This window comes from Mytilus californianus, unplaced genomic scaffold (assembly GCF_021869535.1).
Source record: "Mytilus californianus isolate M0D057914Y unplaced genomic scaffold, xbMytCali1.0.p SCAF_17, whole genome shotgun sequence".
Lineage (NCBI taxonomy): Eukaryota > Metazoa > Mollusca > Bivalvia > Mytilida > Mytilidae > Mytilus > Mytilus californianus.
The window spans coordinates 2,347,034-2,371,473 of record NW_026262659.1 but is presented as its reverse complement, the minus strand read 5'-3'; the positions used below and the strand labels follow the sequence as shown (position 1 = coordinate 2,371,473).

The following is a 24,440-nucleotide window of genomic DNA, read 5'->3' as shown; positions in this document are numbered from 1 at the left end:
CCAGTTGTTGGCATGACACGGGTTATGTTCTTCTCATATATTTTATGACGGTATAATACTAAACCCCTAACAGGAGGGATTGTGCCTGATATTCATATGATGAAGACATAATCTTTCAATCAGTTTAATTGAGGTCTGGAGCTGGCATGTCAGTAACTGCTAGTAGTCTGTTGTTATTTATGTATTATTGTCATTTTGTTTATTTTCTTTTGTTTCCTATTCTGACATCGGACTCGGACTTCTCTTAAACTGAGTTTTACTGTGCGTACTGTTGTACGTTTGTTTTTTCTACATTGGCTAGAGGTATAGGGGGAGGGTTGAGATCTCATAAAACATGTTTAACCCCGCCGCATTTTTGCGCCTGTCCCAAGTCAGGAGCCTCTGGCCTTTGTTAGTCCTGTATCATTTTTAATTTTAGTTTCTTGTGTATAATTTAGAGTTTAGTATGACGTCCATTATCACTGAACTAGTATACATATTTGTTTAGGGGCCAGCTGTAGGACGCCTCCGGGTGCGGGAGTTTCTCGCTGCATTGAAGACCCATTGGTGGCCTTCGGCTGTTGTCTGCTCTATGGTCGGGTTGTTGTCTCTTTGACACATTCCCCATTTCCATTCTCAATTTTATATGAGCACTCAAAATGAAAATATTTAGTAGAGTTATTTCCCTTGAACAAATAAATTATTTGCTGCGGTTGGGGGGAAATTGAAAAACAGTTCTTTTAAAGTCCCATGGTGAAAGCTTGTAATTAGTCAAATCCCTAAGGGATCAAAATATATAAAAGCATGTGGAACACTTAAAGATTTATATCAAGGTTCAATTGTGACACACTCGCTTGATAAGGAAATTATAACTAAAGCATATAGGCTTTGATAGTTTCTGCTCTAGATCTAGATATTTTCCAGAAGTAGATAAAGATATCTGTATTTGAGTATTTTAAAAACGAATCATGATTTACATAAATTTCCATTTTAACATGGCTACTTTTAGTTTTATTTGTTTTATAGATAGGTCCCTGGTTGAAGAAGAAAGACATTCCATCAGCAGGCAGATTTACCACCATCGACGACAAGTTTATAGAAGAGAGTAAAAAGACACTCAGTAGTTACTTAGAAGTAAATACTTTTAATATGTGTATAGTTTTATGTCTTTGATGATTAAAATAAGTTACATGAAATTTTCTTACCATAATTTTAAAAGTGACAAAAGCTCATAAAAGATACCAGGCTTTGTCAAGCAGTTAGGATTTTAAAACATGATTAATGATTTGTCTAATTAGAACTAGGAAAGAGAAATTTAAGAAATTCTTTTCTATTGAAAGGCTTACCATATCATATATATGAAGAACATTGTTCTTTACAGAACAATTATTTATATAGTAAAGTAAACTTTTATTTACAGAACTAGTATTGTTTTAGTTTCTATCAATAATTATTCCAATTAAAAAAGTATAAAAGTGAAAATACAGCAGAATTAAAAGAATTATAAAAGTTCAATCCCCATTCTCCAATTAACTTTATTATAGCAGTAAAATGAAATGTTGTATAAGGGAGACAATTCTGTATTCTTTCCTTTTTCATGCCCCCACCGTAGGCAACAGAGGCATTAAGTGTTACCTTTGACCGTCCTTCTGTCCCTCCTTCCGTCTGTCTGTCCTTCTGTCCATCCCATTTCCTTTTCGCACTCTTACTGAAGTTTGCCTCATGGAAATTTTATGAAACTCATACACAATGCTAAGAACCAAACTGGCAGACAGAGTTCGAATTTGGGCAGTGAGTCCCTTACCATTCTAGAGTTATGATCCTTATAACTTGGTACTTGCAAATATTTTCTTTTCCGCACTCAAACTCAAGTTAATCTCATCCAAATTTTATGAAACTAATACACAAGGCTAAGAACCACAACACGTAGACAGAGTTCGAATTTGGGTTGTGAGTTATTTACCGTTCTACAGTTATGCCCCTTTTTAACTTGGAAAATTGCAAAGCTTGAAAGAGGGCCTCCGGGTCCTCAGACACATTCTTCTTATATTTTCAACTAATTTAGATGTTTACCATGAATCTGTTTAATCATATAGTATGTTACATTAGATGTGGGCATTACACATCAACTGATCAAATATTCAGACTGGAAGGTTAGGTTAAATAAATAATTTGAGCACATAGATAATATTTTGGAAAAATGGAATGATTTCATATAATTATCTAGGCAAGTATATTACACATTCGGTATGTGCCTGTCCCAAGTCGGGAGTCTGAAGTTCAGTGGTTGTTGTTGTGGCTCATATCTATCATATTTGTTTTTTATAAATAGTATTGTTATAAATTATATAGGCCTTAATTTTTCACATTTGAATTGTTTCACATTTTTCATGTCAGGCCTATTAAATCCAACAATACAATATGGGTTTTTCTTGTTGTTAAAGGCCATATGGTGATCTATAGTTGCTTAGACCCACTTCATTTGAACTCCACATTTGTTGGATAATTATCTTATTGACAATCATACCACATCTTTTATATAAGTATAGTAATATCATTTGGAAAAAGTATCTTACAATTATATCTGTTTCCAAATAAGAAAGGGAGTTTCTCAGCTACAATCTCATCAAAGAGCATCAAGTTTAAACGACCATACTGATAGTCTGTTTATTCCTATTTTCCTACGCAATGTTAATGATGGTGGGCTTATGACATCATAATTTCATTTTACTAAACAGAGAAACTTGAGTAGCATGAGATGGAAAATTATCACACAGAAATATTCAATGTAATCTATAGAAAATAGCAATAATAATATATCCTGTGCATTTTCTCCTTAAAAATAGATAAATGAATTTAATTTTTGAAATAGTTTCTATTCAGTCCCCATTCTCCAATGATAGTATACTATTAAACAACAGCTTGACTGTTCATTAATATTTACAGGTTATTTTAAAAGATGAAAGGATGGCCCATAGTGAGGCTCTGTATGCCTTCCTGTCTCCATCACCAGAATACTTCAAACAGAACAAGTTAGAGAAAAGTAACTTCTTCCTAAGGACTCTCCTGAAAAAGTAAATATTGCAATCATAAGTCACTAATATCTTGTATAAAATCAAATTAGGCGAAAATATATTCACATTAACAGTTCAAGTTATAGAAAGATATGAATAGAATAGAGAATGGAAACAGGGATTGTGTTGAAGAGACAAAAACCTGACCAAAGAGCAGAAAACAGCTCAAGGCCACCAATAGTCTTCAATGCAGCAAGAAATCCCTCACCAGGAGGCAGGCTTCAGCTGGCTCCTAAACAATAATGTATACTAGTTGAGCGAAATGTATGCCACACTTAACTCTGAATCATACAAATAAACCAAAATTTAAAAAAAAAAAACAGGTTCATAATGTGTTCAGAATAATTCTTGTACCATAATGCCATTGAAAGTAAATAATACTGCATAAAAGTGATATTATTACAATACCACAGTTAGAGGCTAAGATGAAGGATACATGTATCATGTTTCAACAATTCCTGTCTTTGTTTCGTTTCAACTCTAGACTAAGAAACGAAACAAAATTCTTACAAAAGGGCATTGAAATATTGGCTTATGTAGTACTTACAACTGACCCAAAGACAGTAATCATGTACAAAATAAATATAATAATATAAATTGATGTTGTATTTACAGATTTCCCTCCAGACAACCAGAACCACATGACAGTGATGATGAACTTCTCTTTGGCAGGGAGGAAGAGTAAGACACTGATTTAGTTTAACAATTAATATCCATATCTTCTCAAATTTTCTTTTCATCTTTCCATATGAATATTTTCAATCCCACACTTCTTGAGTGATGATATGGGTTTTTCACGGCCTAGAAGAAAGATTATGCATGACTTCATAACCCTATGTCATCCATGTTGCCTAGGAAAAAAGCATAATACAAATTGTCAATGGTCTTTCATACTCATGATTGTTTATTAAAGTGATTTCATGGCAATTTAATGTTATTACAATTGCTATACCCCACAGCTCTTGAAAACAACTTTTACATTAATACAGAATTTGTTCAAACTAGCACAGATTCTACATGATTTTTTAAAGGCAGTGCTTTAATGCCTTTCTAGTTGCCGTGTTAATATTTCTTTCCGCGATATCCAACTTATCTACGTGGGGGGTCATTTAGCTCCAAGTAGATCCGGAAAATGTTGATTCTCTCCTCTTCTTATTGTGGTATAAAATGTTTTTTGTCTCATTTCATTTACATTGGGAAATAGAGAAACGATCATTGTGTTTTGTTAGTTTTAAAATCTTTTGATTTATAAGTATTTTGCATTATAAGCAGTCAACCGATTGACAAACTAGAATTATTTGAATTCCGTGGGAAAGAGCTCGGGTTAATTTCGAGTGCTATCTGCAATCTAGATGTTTATAAATCATTTCAGTCGTTGATATAATAATTAAAGGTCGACTGAACATGAATTATATTATACAATTTAAAGCGCATTTCTGTTTATGCACGTGAACCCGTCTAACGTAATTGTTATTTCGCAGTTATATAAAGTAGCAAATTATCGTTCCTGAATAGGTGGCGCCGTGGTAGCGGATCCTGTTCCTCAACTTCCGGTTTCTGCACAGTGCAACTATTTCAGTTATATTTTTAATTAACGATGCCAAGTACTTGTTGTTGTGTACCTGGATGTCATTTAAGAGGAGGACATGCATTTCCAAATGACTTAAAAAGAAGGAAAAGTTGGATCAACGCCATTGCCCATACGCAGATTGGACGAGAACACGATGATATCGTGGAGTCCATCTCAATCAGCTGTTGTTTGCAAGGCACGTTTTACTGAAAAAGACTACGTGCAGGAAACTATTCATGGTAAAACTCTATTTTCTTTGTGAAATATATAGTTATATATGTAATCGCCATGCAAATAAACCAAAGTCAGTTTACAACCGCAATTATCGTTTTAGAATAAAAGGGGGTGGTTAATTCAAGACGTCATAATTTTTTGGATTACGATTCAATGTGATCTGTTTGAGATTTTTTGGTGCTTGCTACAATTATAATGATTTCTTACAAGAGGTATATCATACTGAGAATTATTTTAGCAGTAATTATGCTTATGTAGTAATGACAGGAATGCATAAGCTATGCCTCATAGACTTTCTTGAAAAATATCAATGACAATGTTAACAGGAACAAAACAATGACATGCTCTCATCTATATTATAGTTATTTAGGTACAAACAATGTATGTTTGTTGCATACGTCTCTCATTGTTTGTCCTTTGGATTTACATAACATACATTTTGATGTACATTGAATCAGGCTAACATAGTTTTATCCAGATTGTAATGAATAAATCTAGTTAATATTTTGCCAGGTTACGAGTACAAAGGAATTATAGTTATCTCGTACCATTGTAACTCGTACCAATGTCAACTCGTACCACTAAACAAAAACTCGTTCCAATGCAAACTCGTACCACTGCTAACTCGTACCACGGTAAATTCATACCATTGTAAACTCGTACCAACTTATTTAAATGCATTCAAATGGTGTTTAATGATGAATATATACTTTAATTTTACTCAATACCTCTTAAGTCTGTAAAATGTATATAATTTGAAATTACAATAACCAATTTGTAGCTTATTTTCCTTGTCTAATTGGATAGAGAAAACCGTGGCAGATTGGCTTTGTTGTCTCCCTTGAATAGACTCTTTTTTAAACTTTTACTGACAACTATTTGATTTAGTTTTTAATCATTCCAAATCAGTAACATTGAATAGATTTGGGTATTTTTCTATTGTTTCTAAAAGGAATTTTATTTAATGAAGGAATTTATTGATTGTGTTTTAAAGGTTTAAAATTGTTTATGACCAACAGTTAGAAAGTATGAAATTTATTTTTATACAATATTCAGCACATTTCAGCAGAATATGACCATGCTTATATGATTATACAAGTTGATTAGTAAAAGATAAAAAAAAACAAGTTGATTAGTTAATAATCAACCAATAATCACACAATCAAAGGAATTTAATATATTTATTAGCATGGTAATTAAGAAATTACATTTGTATTTTTGTCTAAGTTTTCATTAAAATCTGGTATAAATTTCAAAGATATTTTAATTTTTTGTATAAAGCTTAAAAAAAAAATAATCATAAAACATTCGTATTTTTGTCTAAGTTTTCATTAAAATCTAGTATAAAATTCAAGTAATTCAACTTTTTTTATTTAGTTTACCAAAAAAAAAATCATAAAACTTTCGTATTTTTGAATATATTTTTAATGATACGAGTTTGCAGTGGTAAGAGTTCTGATTGGTACGACTTCCCAGTGGTACGAGTTTACGTTGGTACGAGTTTACAATGGTACGAGTTAACTTGCTTCTGTACAAAGTATGCATTGCTAATGGAAGTTCATTTAATTATAAAAAAACTAATGTTTTATAACCTTTTTCAGGGCACAAACCCACCATACAGAGACTTAAGTCTACTGCCAATCCCAGCCTATTTTCCTGGACCAAGCAAGAGACTGAATCGTCCGCAAAAAGAAAAATCAGGGCAGTTTCCTGTGAAAACAAAAGAACTAAACTTGATGAATATTGTAGTAGAAATCTAGAGGAAAGTTTTGATTGTAAAGTTGGTTTTCCTGAAGAGGTAATTCATACTGCAGACAGGATTTATGACTGTCCACCACCAACTGCCGAGCTAATGTTGAGCTTCACAGATGGAATTACGCAAACACCATCAATGCCTTATTTTCAGCAGAGAATTTTGAAATGAAGACACGTGACACAGCCATGCATTTTTATACCGGTTTAGAGTTGTATACTAAATTTTTATTTGTTTTGACCACACTTGGTCCAACAGCACATTGTTTGAGATACATATATTTTCAAATTGATAGGGTGTCATTTGAAAATCTGTTTTTTTATGACTTTGATGAAATTGATGCATTATACAACCAACCTTGAACTGTCTAGATTCTAGATTGAAACTAGTGTTAAGAATATTGTGTAAACATGGATTGTTTTTATGTCTAAACAGTGGCGTGAGGCTAACACTTGGCCATTTAGTGGTTTAGTCAGGTATTTTTCGCCATCCAACTTAGAATTAAAGTTTCCTACAACTTGGATTATTATTGACAGCACAGAATATCCCATGATAAAACCTAAAGCTCCTAGAGCTCAGGCAACCTTTTCATCATATAAAAACAGAAACACTGAAAATACTTGTATGTTGGACACCTGGTGGTTTAGTCAACTATGTCTCTAATGCATATGTTGGTTGTACCAGTGACTGTGAAATAGTTGAAAGATGTAGAATAGTTCAATTATGTGATCCAGGTGACAGTGTGATGGCAGACAAAGGTTTAAATGAGCAAGATTTGTTTGCTCACTTTTTTCAAAAAAAGAAACAGAATTAGTTCCAAAACTCTTATACGGGATAGAAAAGTCTCCAATTAACACGTGCACATAGAGCTAATTATTGGACTTGTCAAAACATACAAAATTCTAATAAATCCTATGAATGGAACTGAAACAAAACTTTCATCTGAAATAACATTTAGTTGTTTTATGTTGTGTAATTTTAGAACTTGTATTGTGCCAAAGGATGCATAAATAAAAGTGACGCAATGAAGTTTGTTCTGATATATATATATAAATATTATTTACAATTACATGCACATGTAAATTGTAATGCATATAAAAATAAGGAGATGTGGTATGATATTCAGTGAGTTTATCGAACCAAAGTGCATAAGAAATGGGTTAAGCAGTTACAGGTGTTACTGTCACCATACAATCTCCAACAATTAGAAAAACTTGTACCGTGTAAAAAATTTCAGAGATCTTGCAACTAAGTTTTGTTGTCTCACCTTGACTTTGGTGAATTGTTTATATCTGTTGATGTAAATATAAAAAAGAAGATGTGGTATGATTGCCAATGAGACAACTCTCCACAAGAGACCAAATGACACAGAAATTAACAGCTATAGGTCACAGTACGGCCTTCAACAATGAGCAAAGCACATACCGCACAGTGAGCTATAAAAGGCCCCGAAATGACAATGTAAAACAATTCAAACAAGAAAACTAACGGCCTAATTTATGTACAAAAAATGAACGAATAACAAATATGCAACACATAAACAAACGACAACCACTGAATTACAGTCTCCTGACTTGGGACAGGCACATACATGTACATACAGAATGTGGCGGGGTTAAACATGTTCGCGGGATCCCAACCCACCCCCTTACCTGGGACAGTGGTGTAACAGTACAATATAAGAGCGAACTATAAAAATCAGTTGAAAGAGGCTTAACTCATCAGATGGATAAATACAAATACAAGTGGACGTGGCCTGGTAGTTGTACATCCAAACAACAAAAAGACACTAAGTACAGATCTGAGAGTACTCGCATTTACTGACAGCTAGTTCAAAGCCACAAACAACTGATAAAAAAATCTTGCATCTAAGACTAAATTATCAATCCGTAAGCTCCCTTTAGAATTTTATAAATTTTAGATTTTACATTTCTGAGTTATGGGGTTTTATTCATTAAAAAGGGGGGATTTTCCAGTTTTTGGACAACAACTCAAAAATGCTTTAAGCAGTTCGCATGAAACTTTGGTGAATTATTTATAGCTATTGATGTAATCTCCCTATTGATTTTCATAAATTTCAAATATGACATTGAGAAGAAATTGAACTTTATTTGTTTATAGTCTGGCAACAGATTTATTAAGTATTGCGCAACAGCACAGTGTATTGCACAACAGCAAGAAATCTTTAATTGAATGTAAATTCAATTCATATAACTGATTTCAAGTTCTTTGACTACATTTATTCAGAAACTATAAAATGGCAAATATTTAATTACAATCCAAATTCAGACCTGTATCAAGCTTGAATATTGTGTCCATTTTTGCCCCAACTGTTCAGGGTTGGACCTCTGTGGTTGTATCCAGCTGCGCTCAGCGAATCAGTTTATTACTTAATTAAGAACTCCTTTTTGTCGAGCCTGCGACTTTTGTCGCAGAAAGCTCGACATAGGGATAGTGATCCGGCTGCGGCGTTAGCTAACTTCTTAAAAGCTTTATATTTTAGAAGGTGGAAGGTCTGGATGCTTCATACTTTGTATATGGATGCCTCATGTTACGAAGTTTCCGTCAGTCACATGTCCAATGTCCTTGACCTCATTTTCATGGTTCAGTGACTACTTGAAAAAAAGTTAAGATTTTTTGTTATGTTGAATTCTCTCTTATTATATTAAAAGTAATAGGATAACTATATTTGGTATGTGCATACCTTGCAAGGTCCTCATGCCCGTCAGACAGTTTTCACTTGACCTCGACCTCATTTCATGGATCAGTGAACAAGGTTAAGTTTTGGTGGTCAAGTCCATATCTCAGATACTATAAGCAATAGGTCTAGTATATTCGGTGTATGGAAGGACTGTAAGGTGTACATGTCCATCTGGCAGGTGTCATCTGATCTTGACCTCATTTTCATGGTTCAGTGGTTATAGTTAAGTTTTTGTGTTTTGGTCTCTTTTTCTTATACTGTATGCAATAGGTCTACTATATTTGGTGTATGGAATGATTGTAAGGTGTACATGTCTAGCTGGCAGGTGTCATCTGACCTTGACCTCATTTTCATGGTTCAGTGGTCAAAGTTAAGTTTTTGAGTTTTGTCTTTTTTTCTAACACTATATGCAATAGTTCAACTTTGGTGTATGGAAATATTTTATGATCTATATGTCAGTCACGCAGGTTTTTTTTTTACCTTGACCTCATTTTTTCAAGGTTCATTGCTCAGTTTTAAGTTTTTGTGTTTTGGTCTGTTTTTCTTAAACTATAAGCAATAGGTCAACTATATTTGTTGTATGGAAGACTTGTTAGCTGTACATGCCTGTCTAGCATGGTTCATCTGACCTTGACCTTGACCTCATTTTCTTGGTTCATTGGTCAATGTTTAGTTTACTTGGTTAATGTTAAGTTTATGTGACAGTTGTAATAAAGCTTTATATTTAGGACTATCAACATAATATCAATGATTAGTAAAGAAGGCGAGACATTTCAGCGTGTGCACTCTTGTTTCATTCATAAATTACTTTATACTTGGAAATATAATTTTGCTTGGAGTTATAGTTTCTAAAAAAAGTATTGTCATTGAAAGAGTTGACATGTTGCAATGTACATTTATTCTACATAGTTCTATGGTACCAAATCAAAAGTTTATATTAAAGAAAGAAGTCAAAGGTTTCCCATCATAGTTTAGTTACATACATTTTTTTTGTACCTGAGGTTGTTGAATATAGATCATTATATAAATAAGGAGATGTGTTATGATTGCCAATGAAACAACTATCATCCATACATTGTACTTACCAGTAACAAACCACATTTGCAAAGTTGAATAAAATACAGTTGATAACATTTACTTATTACTTAAAAGAAAATGCCAAACTATTTTAAACAGTATTTGACTATAAACATAGATAAAAAAGGTACAAACTGGACATAATGCACTAGTTCATAAACAAGTGAGAACAATCGCCTTCATATAGTGCTCAGAATATGACATTCATAAAACTTGTTCAATATCATTAGAGAACTCTAAATCTTAAATACTGAAAGCCACCTCTGATAAGTACAATGTACTATGCAAGATAATGATATAACTGGACTAAATATACACACAACCTGTAATTAACTGCCTTTACAGCGCTTTCGCGCTTTGATTGACTCTTCTATTTTATTTTCATTAGAATGATTTTTGGCATTTCCTATTTCAAAACATGGATTTCACCATTTCTTGTTTAATTGTGGCAGCCATCACATCTTCCTTGGAAAACCCAGACATTTTAGTGATGGATACTCTTTGTTTGATAAATAAACTTGATGATATCTTTTTACTTTGTAGGACCAAACTGGATAGAAATGTAGATTCTATTGCCGAACCTTTCTATAAACTGGTGAATGAGATTTTTGAATCTAGAGGAATGTTTAAATGGCTTAGGAAAAGTTTTATTATGTTTGTAGAGGTTACTTTTGGCAGAACTATTAACAGGTTAGTATGTACTGATTAAGGTAATGAAAAGGTTAGATAATAAATGAATGATGGTCCCTTGTTGTAAAATGATTTTTTTGTCGAGTCTGCAACTTCTGTCGCAGAAAGCTCGACATAGGGATAGTGAGTGGGCGGGGGCGACGTTAACTAACTACTTAAAAGCTTTATATTTTAGAAAGTGGAAGACCTGGTTGCTTCATACTTTGTATATATAGATGCCTTATGTTATGAAGTTTCCGTCTGTCATATGTCCATTGTCCTTGACCTCATTTTCATGGTTCAGTGACTACTTCAAAAAAAAGTTAAGATTTTTTTTAAAGTTAATTTCTCTCTTATTATGGGTAATAGGATAACCATATTTAGTATGTGCATACCTTTCAAGGTCCTCATGCCTGTCAGACAGTTTTCATCTGACCTCGACCTCATTTCATGGATCAGTGAACAAGGTTAAGTTTTCGTGGTCAAGTCCATATATCAGATACTATAAGCAATAGGTCTACTATATTTGGTGTATGGAATGATTGTAAGGTGTACATGTCCAACTGGCAGGTGTCATCTGACCTTGACCTCATTTTCATGGTTCAGTGGTTAAAGTTAAGATTTTGTGTGTTGGTCTTTTTTTTCTAATACTATATAGGGGCCTCGGTGGCCGAGTGGTCTAAGTAGTTACTACTGTAATCACTAGCCAGTCAACACTGAGGTTGTGAGTTCGAACCCTGCTCGTGCAGGTGCACTCGACTCCAATCTTAATTGACTAGGATTGTCAGTTTTCCTATCGAAGGTCAGTGGTTTTTTCCGGGCACTCCGGCTTCCTCCACCAATAAAAACTGGCCGCCACGAAATAGCCCAAAAGCGGTGCTTAAAAGTAAAAAATCAAATCTTATACTATATGCAAAAGGTCAACTATATTTGGTGTATGGAAATATTTTACGATGTACATGTCAGTCTGGCAGGTTTTATTTGACATTGACCTCATTTTCATGGTTCAATGCTCAGTGTTAAGTTTTTATACGACCACAAAAAATTTTTGTGGTCGTATATTGGTATCACGTCGTCGTTGTCGTCGTCGTCCGAAGACACTTGGTTTGCGGACAATAATTTTAGTATTAGTAAATAGAAATCTATGAAATTTAAACACAATGTTTATAACCACAAAAGGAAGGTTGGGATTGATTTTGGGGGTTATGGTCACAGTTTAGGAATTAGGGGCCAAATAAGGGGCCCAAATAAGCATTTTCGTGTTTTCAGACAATAACTTGTGGAACGGTGTATGGATCTCTCTGAAATTGTACAACAAGTTTCCATACCAAATAGGGATGGTTAGGATTGGCTTTGGGGGGTAATGGCTCAAACCGTTTAGGAATTAGGGGCTAAAAAGGGGGAAAAAACAAGGGTTTCCTTGTTAATGGACAATCACTTTTAAGTACAATGTTAAATTTGGATTACCTCCCTTACACTGCTTTAAAATTATGTATATTTTCTACTTTAAGACTTTTATGATGTATTTAAATGGGTAATTATGGTTGCAAACTCCATTGTAAATTTGAATTGAGATAATAACCATATCTTGAGAGAAAGATTTTTTTTTTTTGGAAAAAGGGGAGGGGGAGGGGAGGTGAAAAAAAATTGGAGGGGGGGATAAAAAAGAAATTGGGGGGGGGGGGAACAATTTTTTTTTCTTATTACAGATTTCAGAAATAAATAAGAAAATTTCTCAATTATTTTTTTTTGCAAAAAAGAAAGGGGTGGGGTGAAAAAAAAAATTTTGCCAAAAAAAAAAGGGGGTGAATTTTTTTTTTTTTTTGGGGTGGGGGGGGGGGATTTGCAACAGCATAGTGTAATGCACAAAAGCAAAAAAAAGAGGGGGTAAATTTTTTTTTTTTGGGGGGGGGGCAATTTGCAACAGCATAGTGTAATGCACAAAAGCAAAAAAAAAAGGGGGGGTAAATTTTTTTTTTTTTGGGGGGGGGGGGGGGGGGGGCAATTTGCAACAGCATAGTGAATTGCAAAAAAGCAAAAAATTGAATATAAATTCAAATTATATACTGTGGATTCATTTATTTTCGTGGGTACCAATTTTCGTGGATTAAGGAAAACTTACATGTTCGTGGATATCTAATTTCGTGGTTTTTGACAATGTCTGCATACAAGCCTATAGTAAATTTGCCATTCGTTGAACATTTAATTTCGTGGTTAACCTATAACCACGAAATCCACGAAAATTGGTATCCAACGAATAATAATGAATCCACAGTAACCAATTCTAAGTTCTTTGACTACAGTTATTCTGTGTCAGAAACCTATGTGTCAAAGCAATTTATTGTGTTTTGGTCTGTTTTTCTTAAACTATAAGCAATAGGTCAACTATATTTGGTGTATGAAATGATTGTAAGGTGTGTATGTCTGTCTGGCAGGTATCATTTTATTTTCATGGTTTATTGGTCAATGTTAAGTTTTCATGGTTAAGGTTACTTCTTAGATACTATAAGCAATAGGTCAATTATATTTGATGCATAGATTGATTGTAAGGTGTACATGTATTTCCGGTTTGGTTTATCTGACCTTGACCTCATTTTCTTGGATCGTGTTAAGTTTATGTGATACTTGTAGTAAAGCTTTATATTTAGGACTATCAACATAAAATCAATGGTCAGTAAAGCAGGCGACACATTTCAGTGTATGCACACTTGTTTTTATTTAAATGCATCGTCCCTTATAAGTTACCCTATATTTACTTTTATTCATACAGTACGGGTAACACACTCAAAACTATAGTACTGGTATAATAGACAAGGAAAACAATGCAAAATTATATTTTTTCAAAGATTCACTGAAAGTAAGTTCAAATGCACTTAACCTGCTGATATGAAATCATTGTTTCATTCACTCTAATATTGATGGCGTTCCTTTGTAGAAGATTTTATTCAGAAACATCTTGATTAGTGCAGGAAGCAATATTGTGCAATGACTAAGTAGATTGTTCACAATTCATACCCAGAAAAACCAGACCAATACAATGTCTAGAACTGCATCACATCTGTTTGAAGAACAGTCTTCAGTGCCATTTAGATTTTAAAACTCTCAGGTGTAAGAATTTCCTCAATTATGGTAGGCGCACCCAATCATAATGCATGAATATGGTAGTTTTCAAGGAAGTTAAGAAAACTGTCAGACTGAAGCCAGATATGACTAATTATAGCAAAGTTGTGAAAAGAAACATTAAATTCTTTATCAAACTATGAATAAGCAAATTATACATATTTTTTTATTCCAGACAACTGTGTGAGACTGTGGACTGGATATTTTCTGAGTCTATGATAATATATTACATACAACAGTTTACACTATCCATGTGGCCTGATGGAAAACTAGCTGAAAATGAATCGTCCAGAAGTGATGAAGAAAAACTTAAAACAAGGATGGAAGCTAAGGAAAAATTCTTACAAAATATGCCAGGTATGTACAATCAAAAACTCTGGTAGAACTAATATGCGTCATTCGGACTGTTCCATTATATCATACAGGGGAACCATGGAAGGCACCTTTAAATTGGGGTAACCATTTATAGGGCCAATTTTAGAATTTCTTTTTCATTTTCATAGTACAAAATTGTCTGTAACATTTGCCTTTCATGGATCCCATGTATGTTTTTATGGAACAGCCCTCTACCCAAATATATTGAATTATTTGGTAGTCCTTATTGAATATCTCTCTCTGAACAAAGAGTCTAAATCAATTAATTCAAAATTTAATTTTGATAGTTACGTCCCTATATTCAAATTGTATCTTAATGAGGTAGAGCCAAATTTCCATGAATTTATTTCACACCCATAAGTTTTTCAGAACATGTTTGTCAGTACTTTGTTTAAAGCTTTTTATTATTTTTATTTTTCAAAACTTTTCTTTTGCACTGAAAAGTATTTTGTTAAATATAGAATTAAATAGAAGACATTAAAAAATCTATGAAATCAAGTTGAAGTATGACTTTCCAGATTTATTCTCATTTCTGATGAATATCTTGATAGCTGTTTAAAGACAGGAAAATGCCAATTTAGATTTTTTTATCATTAAATTTCTAACTAAAATTGGATACTAATGTCAGATTTTGCAACAGATAAATCAAGATCCATCTTTAATTTGAAATATGTAAAAAATACACTCCGAAATTAAAAATCGTTTGTGCTGCCTGGTATAATCTAAAAGGGTCAGTTTGATTGTTTAGCAAATGTAAATTGTACATATATGATTGTAACCTCTTTTTTCAGATATGTAAAGAGAGAATTATTATAGTGAAGATTTCCCCTGACTTCCTACTTTCCTATTGTAATTAACCTTTATTTTATTCCTCATTACAGATGCTATAAAAACATTGTTAGGAGAAGACAATGGACAACTTTCCCATTGTAATTAACCTTTATTTTATTCCTCATTACAGATGCCATAAAGACATTACTAGGAGAAGACAATGGACAACTTTCCCATTGTAATTAACCTTTATTTTATTCCTCATTACAGCTGCTATAAAGACATTGTTAGGAGAAGACAATGGACGACATTCCCATTGTAATTTAACCTTTATTTTATTCTTCATTACAGATCCTATAAAGATATTGTTAGGAAAAGACAATGGACGACTTTCCCATTGTAATTAACCTTTATTTTATTCTTCATGACAGATGCTATAAAGACATTACTAGGAGAAGACAATGAATGGCTTTTCCTTTGTAATTAACCTTTATTTTATTCCTCATTACAGATGCCATAAAGACATTACTAGGAGAAGACAATGGACGACTTTCCCATTGTAATTTAACCTTTATTTTATTCTTCATTACAGATGCTATAAAGACATTACTAGGAGAAGACAATGGACGACATTCCCATTGTAATTAACCTTTATTTTATTCCTCATTACAGATGCCATAAAGACATTACTAGGAGAAGACAATGGACGACTTTCCTATTGTAATTAACCTTTATTTTATTCCTCATTACAGATGCTATAAAGACATTGTTAGGAGAAGATAATGGACGGAGAGGCACAATTAAAATATTTGAGGTGCTACAGGATACTAGACTCAATAAACAATTATTTTATGTAAGTATTTATAGTTCTATAATTCTTATATAATTTGCATATCAGGGAATATGTTGATATGATTGGTCGAGAGGGCTTCTGGTAGTTGCTCTTGATGTTATTTATTTTTCGATAGACGAGGTTGATGGAACTACTTTTTGTAACCAATGTAAACAAGAGGGAGACGATGATAACACAAACCAGCTCGACAATAAAAATATTTATTTTCACTTTGCTTTCATCATTAAATTACATTATAAACACAAAATATTCATTTGAATGATAATAAGATATTTTTGTAGTTTATTTTTCATCAGAAAGCATTTTTCATGGAATACATTTTTTTGCGTTAACCAAAAATATATTCATGGGCCAGGCCAACTCAATAACACAATTATACAATTTAAGGGTGATAGAGGTCACGGGTGGGAAAATTAAATTAATTATCTCCAATTTTAAAGAATTACAAGGACTTTTATTTGTTTGTGAGTGACTTGATCTAGTTTATATGTAACAGCCACTATGTTCCGTCAGTTACTTTGTTCCGGCGGAACTTTTCAACTAGTTATTTCGTTCCGATGGAACTTTCCAACTAGTTGTTTTATTCCGAGTGCAGTCGAAAAGTTCCGGAAAAAAGTAGCTAGTTGAAAAGTCCCGGAACAATGTAGCTAGTTGAATAGTTCTGGCGGAACAGAACAACTAGTTACATCGTTCCAAATATACCATATTTCGTCCTTTTTGTAGAAAGAGGGGAAAGAATGAGTATCAGTATACATAAGAGCAAATCATTAATTTACAAGAATACCCAACGCACTGAAAGGGGTTTCTTTGGGGACAAATATGCAAAATTTAAGTTGTATTTCATAGCTCACATAAAACGGAATAACTTGCATTATCATGCAAATTTAGTATTCATAGTACCCTCAAGAGAGGGAAGAATACCCCCTCTTCATGTGGTTCTTTGCATCAATTCTCCAAATGGAACTTTGTGACTGGTTGATAAGTTCCGTTGGAAATTTTGGGCTAGTTTGTTAGTTCCGGTTTTGACTTATTTGCCAAAGAGGAACTTTGTGGCTAGTTGATAAGTTCCTTTTGACTTTTGTAATCAGTATCTTGGTTTCCCTTTGAAAGGTTCAAGTATGATATGTTGCGCTTTTACTTTGCATCAATTCTCCAAATGGAACTTTCTGCCTGGTTGATAAGTTCCGTTGGAACGTTTGGGCTAGTTTGTTAGTTCCGGTTTTGACTAATTTGGCAAAAAGGAACTTTCTAACTAGTTGATATGTTCCGTTGGAACTTTTCAACTAGTCACTTTGTTCCGGTGGAACTTTTAAACCAGAGGAAGAACAAAGTAACTAGTTAAAAAGTTCCTCCGGAACTTTTCGGCTAGTTAGTTCTTTCCGCCCGGAACTTTCCAACGTCGGAACAAAAGAGCATTTACATATACACCAATAAATTCCTTTAGAAAGAGGTTTAATCCTATAATAAATAATAATTGCAAAACAAGATTATAATACTCCTGTTTACACTTAGCAGGGATGTATTTTTGCGCCTGTCCCAAGTCGGGAGCCTCTGGCCTTTGTTAGTCTTGTATGTTTTTTTTTATTTTAGTTCATTTATATGTTTTGGAGTTTAGTGTGACGTCCATTTTCACTGAACCAGTACACAATTTTATTTAGGGGACAGCTGAGGACCACCTCCGGGTGCGGGATTTTCTCGCTGCGTTGAAGACCCATTTGTGGCCTTCGGCTGTTTTCTGCTCTTTGGTCGGGTTGTTGTCTCTTTGACATATTCCCCATTTCCGTTCTCAATTTTATGTATATTTGCTGTATCCTTCTCTCTATTACTACATCTGTCTGTACTTTGTGTCTATTATTTTTCCATGACTTGGAGACTGGTTTTCTGTTAAATCTTTAATAGTATCTGCAGTATCTTCTGCACCTCCTTATTACTTTCTTTGAGACTAATCAAAACAATAAATTAATTTATAAGGAAATGATTGAAAGAGATTTTGAATTGATATTAAACAAGACTGACTCTCAGAAAGTCCATAGGCAAATACTATTATAACGTGTGTAACCGGAGAGCATGATTCTTATGAGAAGATCACATTGTCTCCATCTGGACCTCTGTGTTACAAGGCAGTGCTCTAACTGACTGAGCTAAGGAAGTACTTCCCTAGCTCAACTGCTTAAGGCTGGCTAAGTATCTTCTATTTGTACTAAGTGAAGCAATCCCGCCACACTTCCCCTACCCAAGAGTCACTATTCCATTATGACTCAAACAACACATACCCTAGCTAGAATTCCTCTCTAACTACCATGGGTTATTTAGTTGGACGCCAAATGCAATCCTGCTACATGTGTATTCAAATTTTGACTGTACTAAACAAAAATACCGAATTAAATATGATATTCAAACATCAGATAAAAAGAGAATTTTGATGATTGACCTCCTACATAATAGTTAAAAGTGTGAAAGAAATATCAACCAACGAAACTAACTTTGTAATATGCCCCTACCGTAGGGGATGGGGACATTAAGTGTTATCCTTGACCGTCTGTCCTTCCATCTTTATGTCCTTCCGTCTTTTTGTCTTTCCATCAGTCCATCCCATTTTCGTTTATTTGAAGCTTGAGCTGGGGCATTCCTGTCCTCAGATACATTCTTCTTTTATTTTTTATTTATTTTGCAATGTTAATATATTTTTGTCAATATTGCAGGATCTTGTAAATCTACTGACTCTTGAACTCTGTCCAGAAATCAAGAACAAAAAACCGTTCGTACCAGACGCAACAAAAGAAACAAAGTTTTAGTATTGACCTTTGAACTGAATCAATGTGGTCAACATCAAACAACTGTTTGTGTCAAACAAGAAAAGAAAAGAAATCATACAGAAAACATAGTATCAAAATTGATATTATGTAATGCAGTGATGATATTGTAAACTTATTTTGTAAATATAAGTGATATCTTATGTAACTGGCATCTGTCTAAATCTGCTCAAAATGTCATTGCCAACTTTAATATTATTATCGCTATTTAATTTTCTTAAATTTTTTCCTTGATCTTTCTATGTGATAATTAATTTTCCATTTCAAGTTTTTCAATTGAGAATGGTTATTCTCAGTTGAAAAGAGTGAAAACTTTATGACTTCATAAGCTAACATCATCGATGTTGCCTAAGAAAATAGCAATAAACAGATCATCTGTGTTCTTTCCAATAGAGAAACTCCCTCTCATTGTCAAAACCAAATAATTTATTTATATAGTAAAGATATTTTTGTGACTGTCAACTTTCTTCTTGACACGATTTGAAGCAATAACATTCAAAATCTAGAACTTAAAAAGGATTGGTAAAATATTGGTTACTCATCATGTTTTTTCTTTATACCCATTGTTTCAAGAAATATATATTTGTACTCTTGAACAAATAGACTACTTATTTTTATGAAGTATATGGGGTGTAAAAGTCAATTAAGTGTCAGATATGGTATTTATTAATGATCAAGTACATATCCATTTGAGCACACAGAAATGTGACTCTTGATTCAAGTCTACATATTTTCATCTTTAATATTTTGCAAATATATAATGCAGTGGTAAGTTGATATTAATTTGCAATGTTTTTTTTATAAATGGGATAGAATTGACAATTTATTAAACTTATAGGTTGTTGTTTAATTTTATCAGAGAGAAAAATGGACATTAGATATCATATATTTTCTTAGAGTGGCTAGTATAAAGTTGTTCAATATTATTAATTTCATTATAGTCATCCATAAACCATTAAATGGTAAAACTGTAAAATTGAGATAACCTTGTTCTAACTGACCTGTGATAATCAGCATTATATTTACACAAATTATTCATATTCTTGGAACACTGGACGTTATGCAACAAACAATCAATCAATCATCTTATTCTTAGGAAATATTTTTGCAATTTCATGATTAAATTATATACAGCATATTAATTATCTTTGTGTGGTACTAATTATACAACCACTCAGAAGGAGGGCTATACTGTTTTAAGTCTGTCCTTTTATCTGTCCCAACAAAGATTTTGTCACATTTTCCTCAGAACTACTAATCAGATTTCCTGAAATATAGTATCAAGCTTCATATGAGCTATACTTTATAAACTTTATATTTATCAAATGCTGATAGATAGGGTATTATTAGTGAGTAATAGCTCTCAGTACATCTTGTTTTCCTGGATTTTTTGGGGAAAAAACATAAATTTTAATGATTAACAAAAATTACAATTTCCTGTAGGCTTCATGGTACAATTTGCCAAAACAATGAAATCAAGTATTCATAAAAATGGTAAAGAATAGAGTCAGTGATTAATTGCAATTTGGAGGTCTCCAAACTTTTGATTCCGACAGCTTTGAGAGCATGGAATTTGTGGATCAAACAATCCTATTTTATGGGGATGTCTGACCTACGGTCATTTGGATTGTTCCAGAGAACTTCGATGATTTCAAATGGCATATGGTTAATGTTGTGTCTGATGGCATTGTGAAATGGCATTACCTTTCCTATATTTATCCATAAAAATACTATTTTACCTGAATCCATAAAATAATTGTACCCAAGAAAATAAAAATAAATCAACTGTATTTTATCTGCTGCTTAGTATATATATAAAGTTCATTCTGTGTCTATCAACAGTTCATTTTAATGTAAATCAGGAATTAATTACAGCCTTTTTTTGTATGGAATAGTTAAAGTTATACTGTAATATCCTGTATCAGAAAAAAATTGTGAAAAATTTTGATGAGGAGGAGTCCTGTCTTATTGGAGACTATGTGGCCATAACTGTTAGATAGATTTCATGACTTATGACTTTGAAGATTTTTTTTTTTGTGTATTTTATATGCTCTGTTTAATCATGCTTTAAATTGTTATCCTCGCCATTAACCCATGACCTGTAAGGCACCTGCCTGGTTCCTTCATATTTTATCAGAGCTATGAAGGGAGACGGATTTATATAAGTTATTCTTGTTTCCGAATCCCAGAATTTATATTGTATAATTGTATTTTGTGCACTTTTGAAAAAAAAATATTGTTTAAACCAGAGCTATGAATATTCATAAATTGAGTTGACCAATGAAAATACTGTGATATCTAATTCTATATGTTCTATAATGTTATAGGTTGTAAGATGTGAGCAAGAGTATAAACACAAGCAAATGTGATGGGGATTGAACTTTTTGTATTCTAATGAAAACTAAATTTATTTCATGAATGTTTTGTGGGTAAATAATTTTTTTCTTATCAATCATAAATGAGAGCAGCTTGTTTGCAAGCCTTTGTCATATTTTCAGATTAACATATAGTTGTAAATCTTAAATGCAGATTAAGTAACTGTCAGTTGCTTAAGAGCTCTTTCCTTAACTACAATGGTGAAAAATACTCTTTTGACATTTTTCTTCGCCTCTAAAATTTTTTGAAAATGTCTTTCGTGATAATGGCACCACAAAAAGTCAGATAGAAAACTGCCACTAAAGAATATGCCAGAATTTTCATATACCATTTAGCAGGAGAAATAAACTGTTTTTAGCTGTAACTGCTTTCAGATGGTCTGAAGTGTCTGTATGGCATTTGGCAGTTGACCTTGCCCTCATTTTCATTGTATATTGACTTATTAAAGTCCAGGTTAAGTTTTTGTGATTGGGTCATGTTTATATTGAGTAAGAGCTCAACTGTACACAGTCTATGGTATATTTGTATGATGAACTATCTGCTTGACAGGAGTCACCTGACCTTGACTTCTTTTCATGTTACAATGATCAATGTAAGTCGTCTTCATTTCGTCCATAGAATCATTGCATGGTGAACATGTCTGATTGACAGGAGTCACCTGACCTTGACTTCTTTTCATGTTGCAGTGATCAATGTAAGTTGTCATCATTTCGTCCATAGAATCATTGAATGGTGAACATGTCTGGATTGACAATGTTCATACGACCTTGACTTCGTTTGAACATTACTACATGGTATTTTTTTCTGAGTATGAAACCTTGTCTTTTGGTATAAAAACATAATCAAGAAATAATTTGCATTGCCTGGCTAAGATTGTGCTTTCAAAACAATATAAATACTCTGCACTCATTTTTGTACAGATTTCTATAAGTTTCCTCATTTTGAAATTTTAAAAAATGCCTGAACTGTCTTATCATCCTTAGTATGCATGAAATACTTGCTGCTGGGCATTACACAACTATAAATTTAAACAGTTTTATTGTTTTGTAAATGAATCAATGTGACTTACCATAAAAACTAAAAGGGAAATATAAAGATGTTCAATGAACTGGGTTTATTTTTAGCTCACCTGGCCCAAAGGGCCAAGTGAGCTTTTCTCATCACTTGGCGTCCGTCGTCCGTTAACTTTTACAAAAATCTTCTCCTCTGAAACTACGTGGCCAAATTTAACCAAACTTGGCCACAATCATCATTGGGGTATCTAGTTTAAAAAATGTGTCCGGTGATCCGGCCAACCAACCAAGATGCCACCATGGCTAAAAAAAGAACATAGCCGTAAAATGTAAATTTTGGCTTATATCTCTGAAACCAAAGCATTTAGAGCAAATCTGACATGGGGTAAAATTGTTTGTCAGGTCAAGATCTATCTGCCCTGAAAATTTCAGATGAATCGGATAACCCGTTGTTGGGTTGCTGCCCCTGAATTGGTAATTTTAAGGAAATTTTGCAGCTTTTGGTTATTATCTTGAATATTATTATAGATAGAGATAAACTGTAAACAGCAATAATGTACAGCAAAGTAAGATCTACAAATAAGTCAACATGACCAAAATTGTCAATTGACCCCTTAAGGAGTTATTGCCCTTTATAGTCATTTTTAGCTCACCTGGCCCAAAGGGCCAAGTGAGCTTTTCTCATCACTTGGCGTCCGTCGTCCGTCGTCCGTAAACTTTTACAAAAATCTTCTCCTCTGAAACTACTGGGCCAAATTTGACCAAACTTGTCCACAATCATCAATAGGGTATCTAGTTTAAAAAAATGTGTCCGGTGACCCGGCCAACTAACCAAGATGGCCGCCATGGCTAAAAATAGAACATAGGGGTAAAATGTAGATTTTGGCTTATATCTCTGAAACCAAAGCATTTAGAGCAAATCTGACATGGGGTAAAATTGTTTATCAGGTCAAGATCTATCTGCTCTAAAATTTTCAGATGAATCTGAAAACCCGTTGTTGGGTTGCTGCCCCTGAATTGGTAATTTTAAGGAAATTTTGCCGTTTTTGGTTATTGTCTTGAATATTATTATTGAAAGAGATAAATTGTAAACAGCAATAATGTTCAGCAAAGTAAGATCTACAAATAAGTCAACATGACCAAAATGGTCAGTTGACCCCTTAAGGAGTTATTGCCCTTTATAGTCAATTTTTAACCATTTTTCGTAAATTTTTGTAATCTTTTACAAAAATCTTCTCCTCTGAAACTACTGGGCCAAGTTCATTATAGATAGAGATAATTGTAAGCAGCAAGAATGTTCAGTAAAGTAAGATCTACAAACACATCACCATCACCAAAACACAATTTTGTCATGAATCCTGTGTCCTTTGTTTAATATGCACATAGACCAAGGTGAGTGACACAGGCTCTTTAGAGCCTCTAGTTTTATAATGTAGGAGGGATTTTTTATTCATTATAACCATGATAACAGTTGATTCTGACAATGTTAAGTATGCATAAAATGTAACTAAAGTCATTCATTGTACAATTATTTTTGTATATTTTGATGGGAAATGTGCAATAAATTTATACAATAATCTTGGGTTTTTTGATTGGTGATTTATTTCAAGAGCATGTCGAGGCCAGTGTAAATGTAAAGTGCATTAGTACTTATAAAACACAGACTAAATGTTTCAAAGATAAACCAGTTAGATTGAGGTGCATTGTTTTTCAGAGTCTATTTTGACCTGAAGGCATTTAGATAGCTTCTCTTCTCACTCACTCAAATAATGAGAACATTTTGTGCCTGTAGCTATCTGAACCATGTGTTGTAGCTATCTGGACCATGTGTTGTAGCTATCTAGACCATGTGTTGTAGCTATCTGGACCATGTGTTGTAGCTATCTTGACCATGTGTTGTAGCTATCTGGACCATGTGTTGTAGCTATCTAGACCATGTGTTGCAGCTATCTGGACCATGTGTTGTAGCTATCTAGACCATGTGTTGTAGCTATCTGGACCATGTGTTGTAGCTATCTGGACCATATGTTGTAGCTTTCTGAACCATGTGTTGTAGCTATCT

General features: G+C 33.3%; 2 protein-coding genes across 5 annotated transcripts in view; both read left to right on the top strand.

Annotated features, from left to right (window-relative positions):
* The window catches only part of LOC127726209 (sorting nexin-25-like), a 49,006-nt gene extending 25,054 nt beyond the window's left edge, over positions 1-23,952 (top strand). For 3 of the 4 annotated variants that reach the window (XM_052233506.1, XM_052233503.1, XM_052233504.1), the window contains 7 exons: positions 1,006-1,113; positions 2,926-3,053; positions 3,669-3,734; positions 10,932-11,078; positions 14,353-14,534; positions 16,076-16,176; positions 18,879-23,952. In XM_052233506.1, the coding sequence (XP_052089466.1) occupies positions 1,006-1,113; positions 2,926-3,053; positions 3,669-3,734; positions 10,932-11,078; positions 14,353-14,534; positions 16,076-16,176; positions 18,879-18,971 (825 nt within the window). In that variant the 3' untranslated portion in view covers positions 18,972-23,952. Of the gene's footprint in view, positions 1-1,005; positions 1,114-2,925; positions 3,054-3,668; positions 3,735-10,931; positions 11,079-14,352; positions 14,535-15,915; positions 16,050-16,075; positions 16,177-18,878 lie in introns of those variants that run through there. The other variant, XM_052233507.1, reaches the window with a different exon arrangement.
* Positions 4,087-7,639, top strand: LOC127726222 (uncharacterized). Its single transcript, XM_052233533.1, has 2 exons — positions 4,087-4,862; positions 6,459-7,639. Exons 1-2 carry the CDS (start codon positions 4,778-4,780, stop codon positions 6,779-6,781), a joined length of 408 nt encoding a protein of 135 aa, XP_052089493.1. The 5' UTR covers positions 4,087-4,777; the 3' UTR covers positions 6,782-7,639.
* Positions 23,953-24,440: the final 488 nt, after the last annotated feature.

Bases quoted from the DNA above. Each gene is read 5' to 3' on its own strand.
- LOC127726222 (XM_052233533.1), top strand. From the start codon at position 4,778: ATGATATCGTGGAGTCCATCTCAATCAGCTGTTGTTTGCAAGGCACGT. The intron at 4,863-6,458 runs GTAAAACTCTAT...AACCTTTTTCAG, and splicing joins CGTGCAGGAAACTATTCATG to GGCACAAACCCACCATACAG.